Source organism: Sorex araneus, chromosome 5 (assembly GCF_027595985.1).
Source record: "Sorex araneus isolate mSorAra2 chromosome 5, mSorAra2.pri, whole genome shotgun sequence".
NCBI lineage: Eukaryota > Metazoa > Chordata > Mammalia > Eulipotyphla > Soricidae > Sorex > Sorex araneus.
Window position 1 is genome coordinate 116,767,657 of NC_073306.1, and position 19,292 is coordinate 116,786,948.

The 19,292-nt window shown below is 50.2% G+C and overlaps 1 protein-coding gene across 1 annotated transcript in view; it reads left to right on the forward strand.

Annotated features, from left to right (window-relative positions):
- The window catches only part of DNMT3B (DNA methyltransferase 3 beta), a 30,450-nt gene extending 22,090 nt beyond the window's left edge, over positions 1–8,360 (forward strand). The window contains exons 16-20 of the mRNA XM_055139413.1: positions 138–286; positions 2,000–2,085; positions 4,573–4,642; positions 5,316–5,434; positions 7,288–8,360. Of these exons, the coding sequence (XP_054995388.1) occupies positions 138–286; positions 2,000–2,085; positions 4,573–4,642; positions 5,316–5,434; positions 7,288–7,429 (566 nt within the window). The 3' untranslated portion in view covers positions 7,430–8,360. The remainder of the gene's footprint in view (positions 1–137; positions 287–1,999; positions 2,086–4,572; positions 4,643–5,315; positions 5,435–7,287) is intronic.
- The last annotated feature ends 10,932 nt before the right edge of the window (positions 8,361–19,292 follow it).

Genomic DNA, 19,292 nt, shown 5'->3' on the forward strand with positions numbered 1-19,292 from the left:
TGGGTGGCTGCGGGCACGTTCCAGGCTCTGCTGTGCCTGTCTCTGCTGTGCCTGTCGTTAGCCTCAGGGACTGAGTGAGGTTGGGACTACCTGCTGGGGGGCTGGGACCAGCCTCACCTGTCCTTTTTGTCCCACAGAGGGCACAGGCCGGCTATTCTTCGAGTTCTACCACCTTCTGAATTACACACGCCCCAAGGAGGGTGAAGACCGGCCCTTCTTCTGGATGTTCGAGAATGTGGTGGCCATGAAGGTTGGCGACAAAAGGGATATCTCCCGCTTCCTGGAGGTGAGGGGACCCTGGGTACTGGGGAGGTGGGTGATGCTGGCAGGAGGACGGTCTGTCCAGTGTGTCTTCACTGGGTTCTGGTGTGCACTCGCGAGAGAGTGAGTGAGTGAGTGTGTGTGTGTGTGTGTGTGTGTGTGTGTGTGTGTGTGTGTGTAGTGATCGGTTCTCCTAGGCTCCAGGGCCCTCCTAGTGATTCTTGGGCAGCCAGGCTTGTGACTCTTAAGTGGGGGCCCAGGGAATGCGCAGGGTTCTGCAGTGCTGGCGCCTACCCAGGCCATCCCAGCAGTTATCCCAGAGCTTGGGGTGGATCCAGGCAGGTCATGTCCAAGGTGGCTTGTGCCTTCACACTGTGGGCTCTGGTGGAATCGTGGGAGAGCTGACAGGATGTAAGAGTAATGAATACTTGTGGTATATCTGCAGCACTATACCACTATGAGATGAATGCTTGCCATTTGTTGCAACATGAATTGAACTGGAGGGGGTCATGTTAGGTAAAATAAATCAAAAGTCAAAAGTTAAGTATTTTGATCTCATTCATATGTAAGATATAAAGAAGCAAGGCAAGAGAATAGACAAAGTTAAATGAGAACAAATCCTTGTGTTTGGACCACAGAAGTGGTCTTTGCTGAAACAGCAGAAGGCTCAATTGACTATGTCTAAACATATTGGTATTTTGGTGGTGGGCATATATGGTAAATTTTGAAGAGTTGAAGCTGGACCCATAAAACATGTCTTGTAAATCAATAGGAACTTTGTAAAAATTTTAATAAAAAATAATTAAAAAAATAAAACTTCATACTATTTAAAAAAAAAAAGAGTAATGAATACCATCGCCGATGTTCTTCAGTACTTGGGACATCAGAGACCTTTTTTTTTTTTTTTTTTGCTTTGTGGGTCACACCCAGCATTGCACAGGGGTTACTCCTGGCTCTGTACTCAGGAATTACTCCTGGCAGTGCTCAGGGAACCATATGGGATGCTGGGATTCGAACCCGGATTGGCCGCGTGCAAGGCATGCTATATTGCTCTAGCCCCAGCCAGAGACCATTAAGTGCTTTCCTAGCCTGGTTCTTCGCTAGGCCCTGTGGGATCGGAAGAAGCTCCGATTCATGAGCTTGTTACTCATTCTTGTATGGGGAGTGGCCAGCACAGTAGCCGCAGGAAAGTGAATTATTCACACTTAGGGAGCTTTATACATGGAACTTTCCTCCTGGGCCACACCCAGGGCACACTTACTCTTGTCTCTGTGGTCAGCGGTGACTCTTGGTGGGATCTGGGGGCCCATGAGAGGTCCTAGCTCACTCCCATCTCCTGCCCCCAGCATGACCCCCCCTGCATATTTCCTATATCTATTCCTGATATAGTACTTAGAAAGTATGGACGTTGTATAGTAACCATACAACTACTCCTGATGAACTACATAGGAAATCTGACATTAGCTAAGCCATGTTTTATTATGCCGTCTCCCTGCCTCCCAGATTGCATCTGGCCTGAGACAGTTTGGACTGCATTCGTGTACCCCACATACCAGTGTCTATACTTATCCAGCATCGCTTAGCAGAAGGTACCTTGGCTCTCTGTGGACGCAGAACCAGGGCCTGTGTACCCTGCCAGATTCCTGGGAATTGGGTCTGTCCCCTGCCCGTCCCCCAGTGCAGGGACCACCCTGCGGCCAGTTTCCACCTCACAGCCTTCTCGTTTTCCTCCCTGCAGTGCAATCCGGTCATGATCGATGCCATCAAAGTATCTGCGGCACACAGAGCTCGCTACTTCTGGGGCAACCTGCCCGGGATGAACAGGTAATGAGGGGGAGGTCACCTTCAGAGTGGCCTTGCAGCCGTGGGTGGAGGCACTGCCAGGACAAACCTTCCAGAAAGAACTCGCTCTGCTAAGAAACAGCCACTCCCTGGGCTGCTTTCAGCCCGATCCCTTGCTCAGCACCAAGTCGAACATCTCAGCAGATTCAGGCCTCTGGCTCCTTCCACCTCTTGGGTCTGGCAACGACAGTGCCGTGTGCTAGAAGATACAGCCCGTGAACAACACCCCTGCCAGCTCTCCCCCTGGAAAGGTGATGACCGAGGGACACTCTCGGCTGCCCCTGCGTGAAGTGTTCTGCAATCAGGATTTGGGTGACTGACCCAGAAATAGCGAGAGGTGATCATTGGTCATATGAAAAGCCTCTCACCCTCCAGTTTTCTTAATCAGGACAGTTTAATCACCCCTGTCATGCTGGAAACCACCGAAGCAAGTGGCATGACCCGCGATTAATTATAGTCTCTCCTTGGCTTCCGGGGAGAATAGTCTCATTAAGATATAAAATCTCGATGATGTGGTTTCATCCCCCACAAGCAAAGGCTTTCAAAGTTCTCCTGCAGAAGGAAGTGTGTTGGCAGCCTAATTTTCACGTGTTTGTAGCCAGGTGTGGATGGGAGAGTGTATGAGAACAGCTAGGAGGATATCCTGGCGGCTTGCAATTTTATTTGGTGTTTGAGCTCATCACAGGTTGAGCGAGTTGATGACTGGAGGGGGATCTGGATCCTTTCAGGAGCTTGTGTTTGCTAGGCTGGAGGCGTGGCAAGTGGACACCAAAGATGCTGGCCTGGGTTGACTTAGAATATGGGGAAGGCGGAATGTGGTTTCTGCCAAGGCTGGGGGTCAGCATAGTAGGAAACTTGCCCTTCCAGCAGAATCCTAAGTAAAGGAACAGACCTTGTATTTCTTTGAAGGAAGAGTTTGTAGGCGGAAAGGAAAGGGTAAGTGGTAAAGGGTATTTTCCAATCAGCTCAGATACTGAGGCAGGACTTTGCGGGTGACTGGGGAGGAGGGGGGGAACTCTGAAATCAAAGCATTGCCTATGAGGCTGTGAGTTCTGGTGTGGCTGAGGTGTCTTGTGGCATGCAGAGTCTAAGGTAAGGAGCTTGAGTTTCAGCCAGCAGTGCTCAGGCTTATTCCTGGATCTGCTTAGGGATCATTCCTTGGGTTTAGGGGCTGTATGAGGTGCTGGTGACCTGGGTTGCTGCATGCAGGGCTTGATTTTAGTTAGTTCCTGGGACCCGTATCCACTAAGGGGAAGATGGGGCTAGTGGCCTGTGTTGTGGCTTAGTGAATTGTAGAGCATATTTGAGGCTCTGCTTTTTAGTGCCAGAACCTCCCCCTACATACAAAAGAGCAGCCTGACAGTCCCCCAGGAGTTGGGGTTTATGCATCTGCACCGGAGTGAAGGGTGGGCTTCTGGAAATGGCTGGTGGCTTTCGACAAGGGATCTGATTCCGGACTCGCTAAGGCCTGGGAGGTGGGTATGAGCAGGAGTCAGTGAAGGCTGCAGTCTGGAAGGAGTCCTGAGCCCCCACGCTGTGGTGTCTGGTTTCTTGTACACCAGTGGCTCTCCCCAAACCAGGCAGCGGCCAAGACCTGACCCAGGCCTCTCCCTGGGCATAGGTCACTGAAGGAAGCAGACAGCTTTGTTGAGCGGTCTCCACAGGCTGTGGGAGCAGGTGGGGATGACAACAGACTGGTCTGTGCACCTGGGCTGTTGAGTTAAGGACAGTGTCTCTTTGTTTTGGTGCCACACCCAGCAAAGCTCAGTGGTTACTCCTGGCAGTGCTCTATGGGGGATGCCAGGGATGGAACTCCTGCAAGGAGTTGGCCGCCTGCAAGACAAACTGCCCACCCAGGGTACTGTCCTCTGGCACTAAGGACAGTGAGGAGGGACTGTGGACTCTCTTGGACACCGTTTCCCTTGCTGCCTGGAGCTCGCAACCCGGGCGTGAGGTGTTGACCTCTGCATTCAGACCTCTTGCTGCTTCACTGCTGCAGCTGCTCAGCCGCTTTGGTCTTGCAACTGCTCAGCCGTCTCTGGCATGTTTGACTCTAAGCATTCATAGGTTTAAAGGCCAAAGGTTCAAGGGCAGTTGCTTGTGCTGCCTTCCTGCTCTTTATCCTGGCAACTCCTTATTGTCCTAGAACCCTCCCAAGGCTGCATCCTCAAAGTTGGTCACCTTGCCCAGATCACACCTGTGCCAGTCTCCTTCCAGCACCAGTGGCCCTGAGAAATGGGTCTAGGTACAAAGTCCACTCCATGAGGCTGGGCCCACAGGGGTCTCCTGAGCCCTGCTTCTGTTACCCCACCCAGTCCAGCCAGACCGAGCCCCTTTCAGGCTCGATTTGCACATAGATTTTGCAGCACTTTCCATAGCAGGTTGCTCGGCCTTTTACCCTAGCGAGTGCCCGATCACGGTGCGCCCCTTTGCAGCCGGTAGAAAGTAATGGGTTTTGGCTATTCCCAGGCCCGTGATAGCATCAAAGAATGATAAACTCGAGCTACAGGACTGCTTGGAATTCAATAGGACAGCAAAGGTAAGATGTGTCCACCCTGGCTGGACCAAAGCACACTGGGTGTCCTCCAGGCAGGGCCCTGGGGGGTCTCCCGTGTGTTCCCATCACTCCACGCTCATGTGACTTCCTGGTGCTGGGCCTCTATCTCTCTGTTCATCTCCAAGTGCAGAGCAGAGAAGGGTCTTAGAAGCATCTCCTAGCAGAGGCAGTTTCCTTTGGTGAATGCGTATGGCTTCACCAAATGCTCACAATATTAATAATATTAATAATATTAATATTAATTATTAATATTAATAATATTAATAATGCTCACAATATTAAGACCCTTCAGAAAAGAATTCTCAAAGCTTCCATCAAACTCATGCGTTTCATCCCAACCCTGGTGATATCATGTTAACTCTGGGTTGGTTAGATTTTTTTCTTTTTATTTCCTTGATGTGCTTGATCAACGCCACGTGATGTCACTTTATCTCTGAGCTTCGTCTTGGCTGTGCACTCACACCTTTTCTTAGGGTTTGTGGGTAGCACACACTGTTCCATTCCTGCCAAATCTTGGTTCTGCAAGCCCAGCCCTGCCCACCTGCTTTCCTCTCCTCCTGCCTCCTTCCCTCCCTGGGTGCTTGCGAGCCTCCGTCCCCCACTTCCCGGATCCCTCCAGCCTGTGCTCACTGCATGATGTCGTTTTGTTCTCCAGTTAAAGAAAGTACAGACAATAACCACCAAGTCGAACTCGATCAGACAAGGGAAAAAACAACTTTTCCCTGTTGTCATGAATGGCAAAGAAGATGTTTTGTGGTGCACTGAGCTAGAAAGGTGAGCAGGGCTGCCGGTGGAGAGGGAACTGTCCAGCCAGTGAGAGAGGGGACAGCCTGTGGTTAGGGCCTGCCGGCACCTGTGGGCAGAAGGTTCCCAGGCCTGTGAGTGGGACGATTTCTAGCAGAAATGGTGCAGGGGAGGGATGGTGTTAGGAATGTCAGCCATGAGATCATTAGACAACAGCTGTCTGGCTGTGCTACCCTGGCATCTTCCTGCCCCAACACGCTGGGATGCCAGGGAGGAAAAACCAACAGCCACTGCACACAACACTTTTTTCTCAAGCTTCCTTTTGCCAACTTGTTCAGTCTGTTTCCTGCTTCGCGCTTCTCCCTCCCTCCTGTGTAATTTTTGGGCCAAGTCCTAAGCACCTATTTAAAGAACCAGCTCTTAGCAAGTTCCATTGGCTTATGTTTTCACTTTTCTATTTTATTTCTTTTGGGTGTATGTTGTCAGAAATGTGAAGGTTGTCAAAAACGGGAAGGGCTATGAATATTCCTCTTGACAGGTTTTTGGCTATGTCCCTACAGATGAAATAGAATTCGGTCTTCTCATTGCAGAGACCAATTCTAGATGGTTCTCTTTCTCCTCTGACTTACTAGTCTTTATAATACCAGATCAGGTGTGATGGGGCTAGGGAGTGTCTCAGAAGGCCAGGGTATCTGCTTCCATGCAGGAAGCCCCAGGGCTGAGCCCCACGTCACAAGGGGCCAAACAAGTCCTGAGCTGGAAGTAGACCTGAGCACTGCCAAGTATATCCTCCTCCCAAAGACAGAGAATTCAATTCTAATTCTTAGAGATGTGTTAACTCTCCCTTTCTGCTATGGCATATTCTGTTGTTTATTTATTTATTTTCTTTTTGGGTCACACCTGGCGATGCACAGGTGTCACTCCTGGCTCTGCACTCAGGAATTAGCCCTGGCGGTGTTCAGGGGACTATATAGGATGCTGGGTATCGAACCCGGTTCGGCCGCGTGCAAGGCAAACGCCCTACCCGCTGTGCTCCAGCCCCGCATATTCTGTTTTTTAAAGTTCAGGCCTAATTCTGGGTTGGGCCTGTGATCCTGGTTGTATAAAGCTACAGCCCCAAACATGTGTCTCCAATGTGTCGCCTTGCCCCCTACCCCCGCCCACACGGATACAGACATTGGCCCTTGGTGTGCCCTTAATATTGATTGTACACTAGGAAAGTGTGATATGCTGTGTATCTGCAGTAGTGAGGCCTAGCAAAATCCCAGAGCAGACTTGAGGATATTTGCCATCTGCCAGATATACTTTGGAATGCTAAATTCAGTTAAGTCTCTGAAGGAGTGAAAACTCGGTGATTCAAGGTACTGGGCAATTCCCTAAGCAGCTGGTGATCGAAAAGTCTTTTTGCAAAGCATTCTGTCTCTCCCCTGCACCTCCCCCTTTTTTTTCTCTCCCCCCCTCTTTTGTCTGGGGGCCACACCCAGGGCTGCTCAGGGCCAGGCAGTGCCAAGACTCAGACCCAGGCTTCTCAGGTGCGAAATTTATTGTGTTAAACTACCCAGCCCTTGTTTTCCTTCCGCACATATTTGGCTCCTGTTCCTGTTGGCTAGGTCAGGAACACAGACCCCGTCTTCTGCTGACATGACAGCAGGCTGGCTCGCATTCCCTGGGAAACGTCGAGCTGGCTTCCATTCACCGCGTGCCAGGCCTGGTGCGAGGGGAGAGGCACCCAGCTGGTCACTCAGGACAGTTGCTTGTGTCCTGAAGAATAATGAACCACCCCGAGCCCGGGGTTCCAGCAGGGACCAGGAGAGCCCTGCCCCGGGCCCTTCCCTGGGCATGCGCTCCCCTGCCCCCACTCACGCCCTGCTGTCTCCCCACAGGATCTTCGGCTTTCCCGTGCACTACACGGACGTGTCCAACATGGGCCGCGGAGCCCGCCAGAAGCTGCTGGGGCGGTCCTGGAGTGTGCCTGTGATCCGACACCTCTTTGCCCCCCTGAAGGACTACTTTGCCTGTGAATAGTTGCCCCCATGGGTCTGCTGGGGTACCCAGGGCCCTGGGTGGAGCCTGGACCCAGGAGCTGCTGCCTGTCCTCAGCTCAGCCATGAGGTGCCGCACTGCTTACCTCAGTGGGAGCCAACAGCCACCCCCCTCCTGGCAGGGGGCACCCAGGTGCACGTGCACGCACACACACACACACATGCACATGCACACACACACACACACACACACACACACACACAAACACACACACACCCCTACCTGGTCGCTCAGCGCGGCCGACTCGGTGCTCTTTTTTGTCTTCTCAAACTTTAAAACTTGAAGTAGGTTATAGTAAGATGGCTTTTTTTCCCCATCCTGGGTCGACGCTCAGAAAAACGATGGCTAAGATACCAAAACCACAGGGCCACGGAGCTCCGTCTCCCAGGTCCACTCGATTATCCCACTCAAGACACTGTCTTCTCAGGCCCTGGCTCCCTGGGGTGCCACCCTGCACCTTTTTTTGTTGTTGTTGTTTGTCAAGGCCTAGGATGTTGGTGTTTGAGTCCAGCTCCCTCCCCCACCACCTCTCTTAGGGCCACCAGATGAGGAAATGTCTTGAATTGCCCCCCACCTGTCCCCCTGCCCTCAATATCATGGGCTGGAATTGGGGGCCTTTATATTTTTCCAAAAGTCAGTCGGCCTGACATTATCATTAAGGTTTGTTCTTGCCCACAGGGCTAAGGGCAGCGCCAGCCTGGGCCTGTCCTTCCCAGGGACTACAGGAGACTGGCCTCAGGAGGCCTCTGAGCTGGACGCTGCTGCAGATGCTCTCCCTGGCTCCCTGGACCTCTCCAGAGGAGCCCAGGCGCAGTCCCCAGAGACGCCAGACCTCCTTCTCCTTTTCTCAGCTTCCTCTGCACCCTGCACCCAGTAGCCAGGCAGGGCCGTGCCCAAAGGTCTCCAGCAGCCCCTCTATAAGATGGTGGGAACTGCAGTGTAATCTGGGGATTTTAAAGTCCCTTTTTATCCTAAGAGTTGGTTTTTAAAGGGGCAGGGGAGGGTTGACAACCTGCATTTCAGAAATGCTGTCTTAATGGTTTTTTACACCTTTTAACTCTTCTTACTGGTGCTATTTTGTAAGGAACAATGGCAGGTTTTGTGGGCGTTTTTTATACACCTTTTTAAGAAATAAGAACCTCAGACTTCTATTTTTTTTTTTAAGAAAGACATTTTCATAACTTTTTGTAACTGGAGCCACATAACAAACAATGGGGAAAAATTGTGCCTTGTCTCAACAGTTTTGCTAATTTTTAGGCTGAAAGATGAGGATGCCTAGAGTTTACTTTATGTTGAATTAAAATCAGTATTTCTCTATAACAGCCTGGTGTGCCTTCCCTTCTGCGGGTGAGAGCGAGCGGTGGGAAGTGGGAGGCTGCAGTGAAGATGAGGCTGCTGGGTTTAGTTGCTGGGTTGTGTTAACTGCAGGCAACACTGTGATGCCGAGCATCTCGGGGCCCTGGTGTCCTGATGCCCAAACCTCCAGTATATGACACCCCCAGGAGGCTTATTCAGACACATAATGGTGCAGCCTGGGGACATGGCTCAGTGCAGCGGCACAACTCAGGTTTCACATTGAGCCTTGGGTCAGGCCCTTTGAGACACGTACACACACTGCTGGCCTTCATGCCAACTTTCTGGCTGAGACTCATTTGTGACTGCTCCAAAGTGGCCTAGTGAGTGGATTTCTAAAAACCTTGATGCCCCAAACATCTGATTTCATGATACCCTGTCAGGGAGAAGGTGGCAGGTTCTAGTCACTTCTGATTGCTCAGTGTGTCATGCAGAAGTGAGGTTGGCAGCAATGTCCCTTAACTGGCTCCCCACTCTCGCGATTTTATTTTTAAACTGTTCCACTATCTCTAAATGCTGATCTTCAGATCTAGACAGATCTCTTGGACTGTCTAGACAATTTAGACAAACACCTAAGGATTGGGCCAGGGAGATGGCGCAGAGAGCTAGAAAAGATGCACAGCCCTTCACAGCCATCCGAAATAAAAAGCCCAGGGCTGCTTCCCCATTATTCAGACCAGGAAGGCTCTTTCCTGCCTTGTTCTCTCCATCACAAGCTGTCGGGGAGCAGCATCTCTCGGGTCTACCTTTCAGAACAGGGCAGGGGGAGAAGACCTCTCCAGAGGATTTATTTGAAAATTTTCTTGTCTTTCTGAGTCACACCCATTGAAGCTCAGGGGTTATTCCTGGCTCTGCACTCCAGAAGTGCTCCTGGTCCAGAAGTGCTTGGGACCATATGGGATACTGGAGAGCAAACTGGTTCTGCTGCCTGCAAGGCAAACCCCAAACCCCTATGCTATGACTCTGGCCACTCCATAGGATGTTACTGTGAGGCACTGTAAATGAGACACATCAGCCGAGATTCTGGGGAGCCTGGAACCAGCAGCATTAGTTTCTTCCCATCAATGCTTTTGTTATGCCGAATTTTTCTGAGTGCAGGGCCTGGGTGGGGTGGGGTGGCGGGACCAACTGTGCTCTTAGGTGCCACTGGGCCAGCAGAGCCCAGTTGGGAGTCTCCATGGTGAGACAATTGGCAATTAGCAAGCTGGCATGGCTTGTCTCTGTCTCCGACCTGCTGGGGCCCTAGAGGCCTGCCAGCCCCATTAAGCCATCTTGTGTACAGTGCTGTACCAGATGCCAGAATAGGAACAGGATGAAGCAGAACAAACAGCCCCGGCCTCGGAAGCCCCAGAAAGGAGATGGACGGCCCTCCCAGGTGAGCTACCCCTGTGGTCTCAGCTGGACCCTGGGGCAGGCTGAGGAGCTTCAGAGAAGCCATTGTGTGATTGTGTGTGTGTGTGTGTGTGTGTGTGTGTGTGTGTGTGTGTGTGTGTGTGTGTGTGTGTGTGTGTGTGTGTGTGTGTGTTTAGGTTCAGATCCCAAGCTCCAAGGCAAGGAAGGCCATGAACATGGCCCTTGAGAGAACAGGGTGGAGTTGGCCTCATGACCAGCTTCCTGGGCAGAATCTGAGGGCCACTACACTGCCTGTCAGTTTGGAAAGGGGACTCAGGACCTTTTTGTTCAAACGGGTGGGTAATAGCTAACTGTGGGCCAGAGAGAGAAGACAACAGGTAAGATGCTTGCCTTGCACATGGCTGACCAGGATTCAATCTTTAACATCCCGTATGGTTTTCCCAAGACTGCCAGGAGTGATTCCTGAGTACAGAGCCAGGAGGTAACACCTGAGCATGCCATGTGCCGTAAAAGAGCCCCCATTCCCCCAAAAAAATAATAAACCAACCTTCCTTATAAAGAGGGGCAGGCAGGTATGACGATAGTGTAACAGGTCTAGAGTCAGAAATGTTGGGCCAGAGATGAACAGCAGGTAGGGCGTTTGCTCTGCATGGGGCATTGCTCTGTTCAATCTCTGGTACCTCATTCATGGTGATTCAAGTATCACCAAGAATGATCCCTGAGCACTCACAAATCAAACCAAGATTTTTTAAACTTTTTGGTGGTGATGGGGGCCCACACTTGGCAATGCTAAGGGATCCACCCCTGGCAGGTCTGGGAGGATTCTATGGGATGCCAGGATTGAGTCAAGAAGGCTCCATCAATATTAGCTCGAACAATGTAAGCATGAAGCAAACTACAATAATGAAAAGGCAAAGCCTATCCCTCTGCCTGGGCTGCTGTGGGTGTTGAAGGGTACGACCAGGGTCAAGTGCTTGGCTTACAACCTGCATTTCCCATGTATTCTTCGGTGCAGAGACAGTTGAGCCCTTTGTCTCCATGCTGGGAAGATGGGAACATCTCACATTAGTGATGTACTTAAGTCTCGACAAGGAAAGGTAGAAAAATATTTCCCCAGATATTGCACAGCGACAAACATGTAGTGGGGTGGGAGTTCCCATTGTTAGGGGGAGTGGCTATGGCAACGGGCACCCCCAAGGCTTGGGGAAGGTTCCGGACTCCCTGAGACAGATCCATGGCTGTTTGGTGGGGTCAGCAGAGACAGAGCCTTCCACCCTTCCTGGGTACCTTGATTTTTTTTTTTTTTGCTTTTTGGGTCACACCTGGCGATGCTCAGGGGCTACTCCTGGCTTTGCACTCAGGAATCACTCCTGGCGGTGCTCAGGGGACCATATGGGATGCTGGGAATCGAACCCGGGTCGGCCGCATGCAAGGCAAACGCCCTACCCGCTGTGCTATCTCTCCAGCCCCTTGATTTTTTTTTTTTCAGCTGCTGCAGGGATGATTATCTTTGCATCAGGCCTATGCTTGATTCTTTTCTCTCTGGAGCCAGACTGGGTACCTTGACTACATCCGCATCTAATTTGTGCCCTTGGATGTGTTCTGTGACCTTGCACGTGTTCTGTGACTGCTCAGTGCCTCAGTTTACCCAACTGTTAAACTGGGATTAGGGGTCAAAAAGATAGTACAGGGATGAAGGGTTTACCTTGCTCATAGCCAACCCTGTTTGATCTCCAACGATTATTCTCAAGTGCCACAAGTAGGATCCCTGAGTGCAGAGCCAGGGATAAGCCCTGAACACAGCCAGGTGTACCCGCTGGCTATGCTCAGGTGAAAGCAAAACCAAAAACTACCTGAGATGACAGCAACCAATGTCAAGGCTGTTTCTGGAGCCCCAGGGGCCCCTGATACATGAGGCACAGGACACTGTGCTTGTGACAGGTGAGCACTGCAACCCTGAATGAGACTGGCCCTCGTGAGGGTGGGGAGGCCCGGAACACCCCACAGTACCTCTCACAGCCCTCAGTCATAGCAGAGAAGTTGTGAGCTAGGATTGTTCTCTGTCGTTGGCTCCCAGTTCTCTTGGGTCTCACCTGTGTTGATTTGTTTTGGTGTATGTAATTGGAACCCGAAATTACTTTTTTTTTGCTTTTTGGGGTCACACCCAGCGATGCTCAGGGGTTACTCCTGGTTTTGCACTCAGGAATTACTCCTGGCAGTGCTTGTGGGACCATGTGGGATGCCGGGGATCGAACCTGGGTCGGCCGCGTGCAAGGTAAACGCCCTACCCGCTGTGCTATTGCTCTGGCCCCCCGAAATTACTTTTGGGCCTTTGCAGCCTGGTTACAAGTTGCCTCCCTTTCATGCCAGAGAGAGAGTACAGTGGGGAAAATATTTATCCTGCATGAATTCGACCTGGGTTCAATCCCCAGAACCGTACATGGTCACCAGAGCCTGCCAGGTGTTATCCCTGAGTGCAGAGCCAGCAGGAAGCCCTGAGCACAGTCAGGTGTGGTCCCTAAGACAAAACAAAACAAAACAAAATCCCTGAGTGCAGAGCCAGCAGGAAGCCCTGAGCACAGTCAGGTGTGGTCCCTAAAACAAAACAAAACAAAACAAAACAAAACAAAACAAATCCCTCCACCTTCCCCCTAATAAACCAATTTGCATACCTTTCTTGATCCCTTCTTGCTTTCTTCCAGCCTGCCTCCCAGTGCTTCTTTCCATCTTTCCTTCCTTCCTGCTGTTTCATTTTGGGGGGTAGCTACAACTGGGTGCTACTCTTGGCTTTGTGCTTGAGTTTCTCTTCCAGGGGTGCCAGGGGACCATGCAATACTGGGAATCAAACCCAGATCTTCCACATAAAACATGCGTTCATTTGATTGAACTTCATATATGTGTATATGTATACATATGTATGTCTACATATTTGAATCACACCCAGTGGTTCTCAGAGTTTACTCCTACTCTGCACTCAGAAATTACTCTGGAGGGGTGCAATAGCACAGTGGGTAGGGCATTTTCCTTGCACGTGGCCAACCTGGGTTTGATTTCCAGCATCCCATATGGCCCCCTGAGCACTGCCAGGAGTGATTCCTGAGTGCAGAGCCAGGAGTAGCCCCCGTGCAGTGCCAGGTGTGACCCAAAAAGAAAAAAAAATCACTCCTGGTGGTGCTCAGGGACCATTTAAGATATCAGGGGTTGAACTCATGTGAGCCATAAACCAGGCAAGCACCCTAACCTGCTGTACTATTGCTCCAGCCTGCTTATATATTTTTAAATTATAAAATTGAGCCAGGGAGATAACTGGGTGAGTAAGTAAGGCACTTGTCTTGCATGCACCCAACCCAGGTTCCATCCCCAACACCCCTTTTGATCCTCAAACTCTGTCAGGACTAATCCCTTATGAGCTCAGAGCCAGGAGTAACCTTATGGCCCCCAAACAAAAACAATAATCTCAGGGCTTGATAGTACAGGAGGTAAAGTGCTTGCCTTGAATGTGGCTGACTCCAGTTTGGCCCCGCCTGTATCTGGTCTCCTGAGTCCCATCGGGGATACTCCTGAGCACAGAGCCATGAATAGCCCCTGAGCACCAGTGGCTGTGGCCTCAACCCTCCCAAACACAAAAATTATTTTATTTTTTTGTTTTGGGACTACACCGGGAATGCTCAGGGTTTGCACTCAGGGATAACTCCTGGTAGACTGGGAAGACCATCTGGGCGGCCGGAATCCAACCTGCATTGGCTCTGTGCAGGGTAAGCATCCTAGCCACTGAACTAGTATTCCAACCCCACAACAAAAATTTCAGAGGCCGGAGAGATTATCTCAACGGGCTGAGTACATTCTCAACATATGGGAACTCCCGGTTCAACTCAGGGCTGTTAGGACAGACCCCAAAGCACAGACAACTGGGTGTGGCCTCAGAACAAAACCAAAAATGTCAGACTCAGTTGCAAGAATGGGGTCAGAGAGATACTTTAGTTGGTAAGGTGCTCGTCTTGCACATGGTCGAGCCGAACTGAGTGAGCCGGTTCGATCCCGGCATCTCATATTGTCTCCTGAGCACTGCCAGGAACTGATCCCTGAGTGTAGAGCCAGGAGTAGCCCCTGGTGTGACCCGAACAGTGCCCCCCACCCACCCCCAAAAGGAGGAAAAAAGAAAAATTGCAAGAAAAGGACTAAGTGGGGCTGGAGCACAGCAGTTAGGGTGTTTGCCTTGCACGAGGTCGACCCAGGTTGGATTCCCAGCAACCCATATGGTCCCCTGAGCACTGCCAGGGGTAATTCCTGAGTGCATGAGCCAGGAGTAACCCCTCTGTGCATCACCGGGTGTGACCCAAAGAGCAAAAAAAAAAATAGGACAAAGTGCTCATTCATGATTCACATTCCTAGATGTTAACATTGTACTCATTTTTTTGCTCATCCTCCCTTTTCTGTTATTATTTGATTTGGGGAGGCTAGGAATCACACTTGGCGATGCTCAGAGGTTCCTCCTGGCTTCCCACTCAGGAATTCCTCCTAATGGTGCTCAGCGCCATCATATGGGATGAGGGGGATGGGACCCAGTTTGGCCAAATGCAAGGCCAACTCCCTACCTGCCGTGCTGTTGCTCTGGCTCCTTCAAAGCCTTTGAGAGAGAACTGCCAATATGCTGTCTCTTTCTTCAATGTGCATTTTCCCTGTGCCCCAAAGAATGTCTCAATAGAGGAAGAAATTTATATTTTTGCTCAAGTGCTCATTTCAGAATCACTTATTGCAGCTCGTTATTTTTCAGATTTTTTTTTAATTTTTGCTTTTTGGGTCACACCCGGCGATGCTCAGGGGCTACTCTTGGCTTTGCACTCAGGAATCACTCCTGGCGGTGCTCAGGGGACCATATGGGATGCTGGGAATAGAACCCGGGTTGGCCGTGTGCAAGGCAAACACCCTACCCGCTGTGCTATTGCTTCAGCCCCTATTTTTCAGATTTTAATTGAAACCTGCAAACAGCAGTGCAGTAAGGGCTGGTGATAGAACCCACAGGTGCTCTCTGAACTTCATTCACCTGGACCCTCTCAGCCTGGCCCTGAGCAGACGGATGCTCTGGATGTGGTGAAGGCTTTGTGTTCGCTGTTATCTGCCCGCTGCACCTTGGGTGGATGTTTCTCACTTCTTCCAGGAAGTCTTTGCCCTCAGTTTTAGGTCAGATTAGGAGCCACCCCTAATTTGAGTCCTCTTTGATGAAAACATAGATAATCTCAGTACAGTATTATAATTAATAATAATCTCGTCACAGTATTATAATTAATACTTAGAGCTAAAGAGAGCACATAGCGGGGAAAGGTGCTTGGCTTGCATGTGGTTGACCTGGGTTTGATCCCTGGCATCCCTTGAGCACTGCCAGGAATGATTCTGAGTGCAGAGCCAGGAGTTACTCCTGAGTATAACTGGGTATGGTCTCTAAACCCCAAACCCCCCAAACAAATAATATTTGTAGTACTTTTCTCCATGAGTTTGTGAGGCTTCTTCAATACCATTTGTGTTTGCTCTGGTTGTGCTCAGGGGTTACTCTGTAGTCAGGGATCAGTCCTGGGGGGCTTAAGGGACCATTTAAGGTACTAGGGATGGAACCAGGTCAGCTGTATGCAAGGTAAGCATATTTCCCACTATACTATTACTCCGGTCCCCTCCAACACCATTTTTAGAATTGAATATGGTTATCATACATACGTGAAGCTAAAGTCCTGAGGGCCAGAACAATAATACCTGGGTAAGGCTTATCTTATATGAAGCAGACTCTAGTTTGATCCTCTGCACCTGAGTACCACCAGGAGCAAATCCTGAGCACCATCGTGTGTGGCCCCAAAACAACTACTTAGTTTGTGGGTGGGAGATAGTACAGGTGGTAATGATTTGCTTCCCATACTTCAGACCTGGTTTGGATCCCAGGTTTTGCACGGTCTCCTAAGTGTAGCTGGGGTCACTCTTGTGTTTTTTTTTTGTTTGTTTGTTTTTGTTTTTGGGTGACACCCGGCGATGCACAGGGGTTACTCCTGGCTCTTCACTCAGGAATTACTCCTGGCGGTGCTCAGGGGACCATATGGGATGCTGGGATTAGAACCCGGGTCGGCCGCGTGCAAGGCAAACGCCCTACCAGATGTGCTATCGCTCCAGCCCCTGGGGTCACTCTTGAGTACCACCAGGTGTGACCCCCAAACCATAACAACAAAAGAATGAAAGAAAAACTCAGGCCTTGAAGTCATAGGGCTTTGTTTCTGGAGAAGAGACTACCATTTTTGCGATAATTAAATCAGTTCACATAGTGAAACAGTTGCACTAAAGATAGCACTTGAAGGGGCTGGAGAGATGGTGGAGGGATTCAGGTGTGTGCAACCATGGATCCAGGTTCAATCCTGGACACTCTAACTCTAACCCTAACCCTAAGCCCACTCAGCACTGTGTGTGGCCCCCAAATGAAACAAAACACCAACCTAAAAGAAACAGTTTGGGGGCTGGAGCAATAGCACCGCAAGTAGGGTGTTTGCCTTGTAAGCAGCCGGCCCAGGTTGGATTTCCAGCATCCCATATGGTCCCCCGAGCACCGCCAGGAGTAATCCCTGAGTGCATGAGCCAGGAGTAACCACTGTGCATAGCAGGGTGTGACCCAAAAAGGAAAAAAAATACAGTTTAAAGTCTCTAAACCTATTCCTTTTGTTGGGCGGGAGTTCTTCCTTTCCTTCTTCGAACCTTTGGTAGTCAGGACTCAATATGACCCAGAAAACTCTGGCTAATCCCTTTCCAGGGTGGAGTGAGGACCCTGAGTGGTCTCCATGGCCTTCTCATTCCTCAGGGTGGTCTCTGGGAGGATAGATGATTCTACGTAGAAGGCTCTTGCTCAGAAATCTCTGAAGACCTGTGCTTCTAGAACCAGGTCCAGACTCTGTTCTGATCCTTGGTGGAAGCCAGGGTCTCACCCATGCAAGGCAAGTGCTCTACTGCTATATCCCTAGCCCTTGGCACCCGATTTGGTTTTCTCCCCTGACCTCCCCTTACCCCACAAAATCTCACCTCAACCAAAATGGCCTTCTGGCGGTGCTTACCAACGTTCACTCAGTATCGACTTCAACTAAGCCTTCATTCAGTATAAAGGCTTCTGGAAGCATGGACATGCTTTGAGTACGTACCATGGCAGGGAGTGGCTTCAGAACTTTACACATTTTTAATTCTAACTTAGAGCCGAGTCAGGATTGAGCTTGTCAAGACTTGCTTGTTTTGCTACTTAGAAAAATTCACCTGGCCTGCTGGCAACTGCCTGTTCTGCTTGTGTTCTACGGTGGGCAAAACGCATTGCCTCAAAGCACTTGTGAATATATTGATTGCAATATCCATGCTTCTGTCAATTCCCGGTAGCCTCATAGTCCTACTGTGGATATTATGGGATGACACTTGCCATTTCCTCTCCAAGGTTTGTTTCTAGCTCACCCCTCTGGCCAGGTCTGCATTTCACCTGCAGTTCAGGCTTCCTGTCTGGGCGGCCTTCCCATGCTGCTAAGGTCAGGTCAGATGTCTTAGTAACGTAGCAGGAAAGCAACAATCAATGATGCTGGTTAAAATAGTGACCCACCTCCCAATTAGGGGATACCCAGCTCATGTCCTAGAGCCCCTGTTCAGTCTCCCCATCAATACCTCTCTCACTTCAGTCACTACCTGAGGTCCAGAAAGGCTAGCCAGGTGTATAATCCACAAAATGCAGGTGCTGTCATTCCAGTCACACTCCTGCCTAGCATTAGATCAGTGTTGCAGTTACTGAATGGTGGTTTTTTTTTTCTTTTTGGGTCACACCCGGTGATGCATAGGCGTTACTCCTGCCTCATGCACTGAAAAATTACTCCTGGCAGTGCTCAGGGGACCATATGGGATGCTGGGAATCAAACCTGGGTTGGCCGCGTGCAATGCAAATGCCCTACCTGCTGTGCTATTGCTCCAGCTCTGCAGTTATTAAATGGTGATCTGTGTCATTAGCTCTGCCCCTTTTGACTCCCCCTCCTGGAAACTTTAAGTATTAATTAATTTGGGGGCTGGGGCCAGCGTGATAATACAGTGGTTAAGACATTTGCCTTGCATGCAGCTGACCAGGGTTTCATCCTCAGCATCCCATATGGTCCCCCAAGCACCGCCAGGAGTTAATTCCTGAGTGCAGAGTCAGGAGTAACCCCTGAGCATTGCTGGGTGTAACTCCCCCAAAAAAACCCCAATTAATTTTGGAGAGGAGGATTTGTAGCATTGCTAACGTCTATTTTGCCAGTATTATAGACCTGATACAGTTGGGGAATCCATCTCCAGAACCTGCACATGTAAGGGATAAGCTCGAGTCCTGTCAGCCATCTCCCCAGACCCAGACTGGGAACTTTTAGAGCTCAGAATCTGGTTGCCCTTACTCACCATCAGATTGCTAAGGTCTGAGTAATCAGGGAAATATATCTGTTGGATATATGAGTAAGGGATATCTGGATAAGGACCAACTTGAAACCTTGCTCTGCCTCCGTGAGACTGGACATATCTATTTGACTTTCCCGGGCCTTAGTTTATTCTTTACTTACTGGGCCTGGTTCTTCCAGCAGGACTCCACCGAGCACTCATATATCATGATGTGGGATAGAGCCACCAACGGGACTCAAAGGTATCTGGTTTTTTGGAACTTCTGTAGAGGCAGACAATAGAGGTGTAAACAAGTCGACTTTATATGGTTCAAAAAGAAAGTGAAGGATGCGTGAAGGCTGCAGAGATTGTACAGGGGGGGCAGGGCGCTTGCTTGCCTTGCACGCGACCGACCTGGGTTGGATCCCCGGCACCGCGTATGGTCCACCAAGTCCTGGCACCGCATATGGTCTGCCAAGTGCAGCCAGGAGGGATCCCTGAGCACAGAGCCCAGAATAAGTCCTGAGTACTGCCGGGTGTGGTCCAGACAAAAAAGGTGAAGCGGATGGTAAGATTACAAAGGTGATTATGAACTGGCACAGAAAGTCTCTGAGGCTTCCTCCAATCATCCGTCAAATGTCTTTATTCATTATCCAACAGCCCGGGTTGGTGCAGTTTCATTGTAGGACAATTTTTGGCTTCAGGGGTGGGGATTTTGTAACCGGGTCCCGCTTTCTTAGCG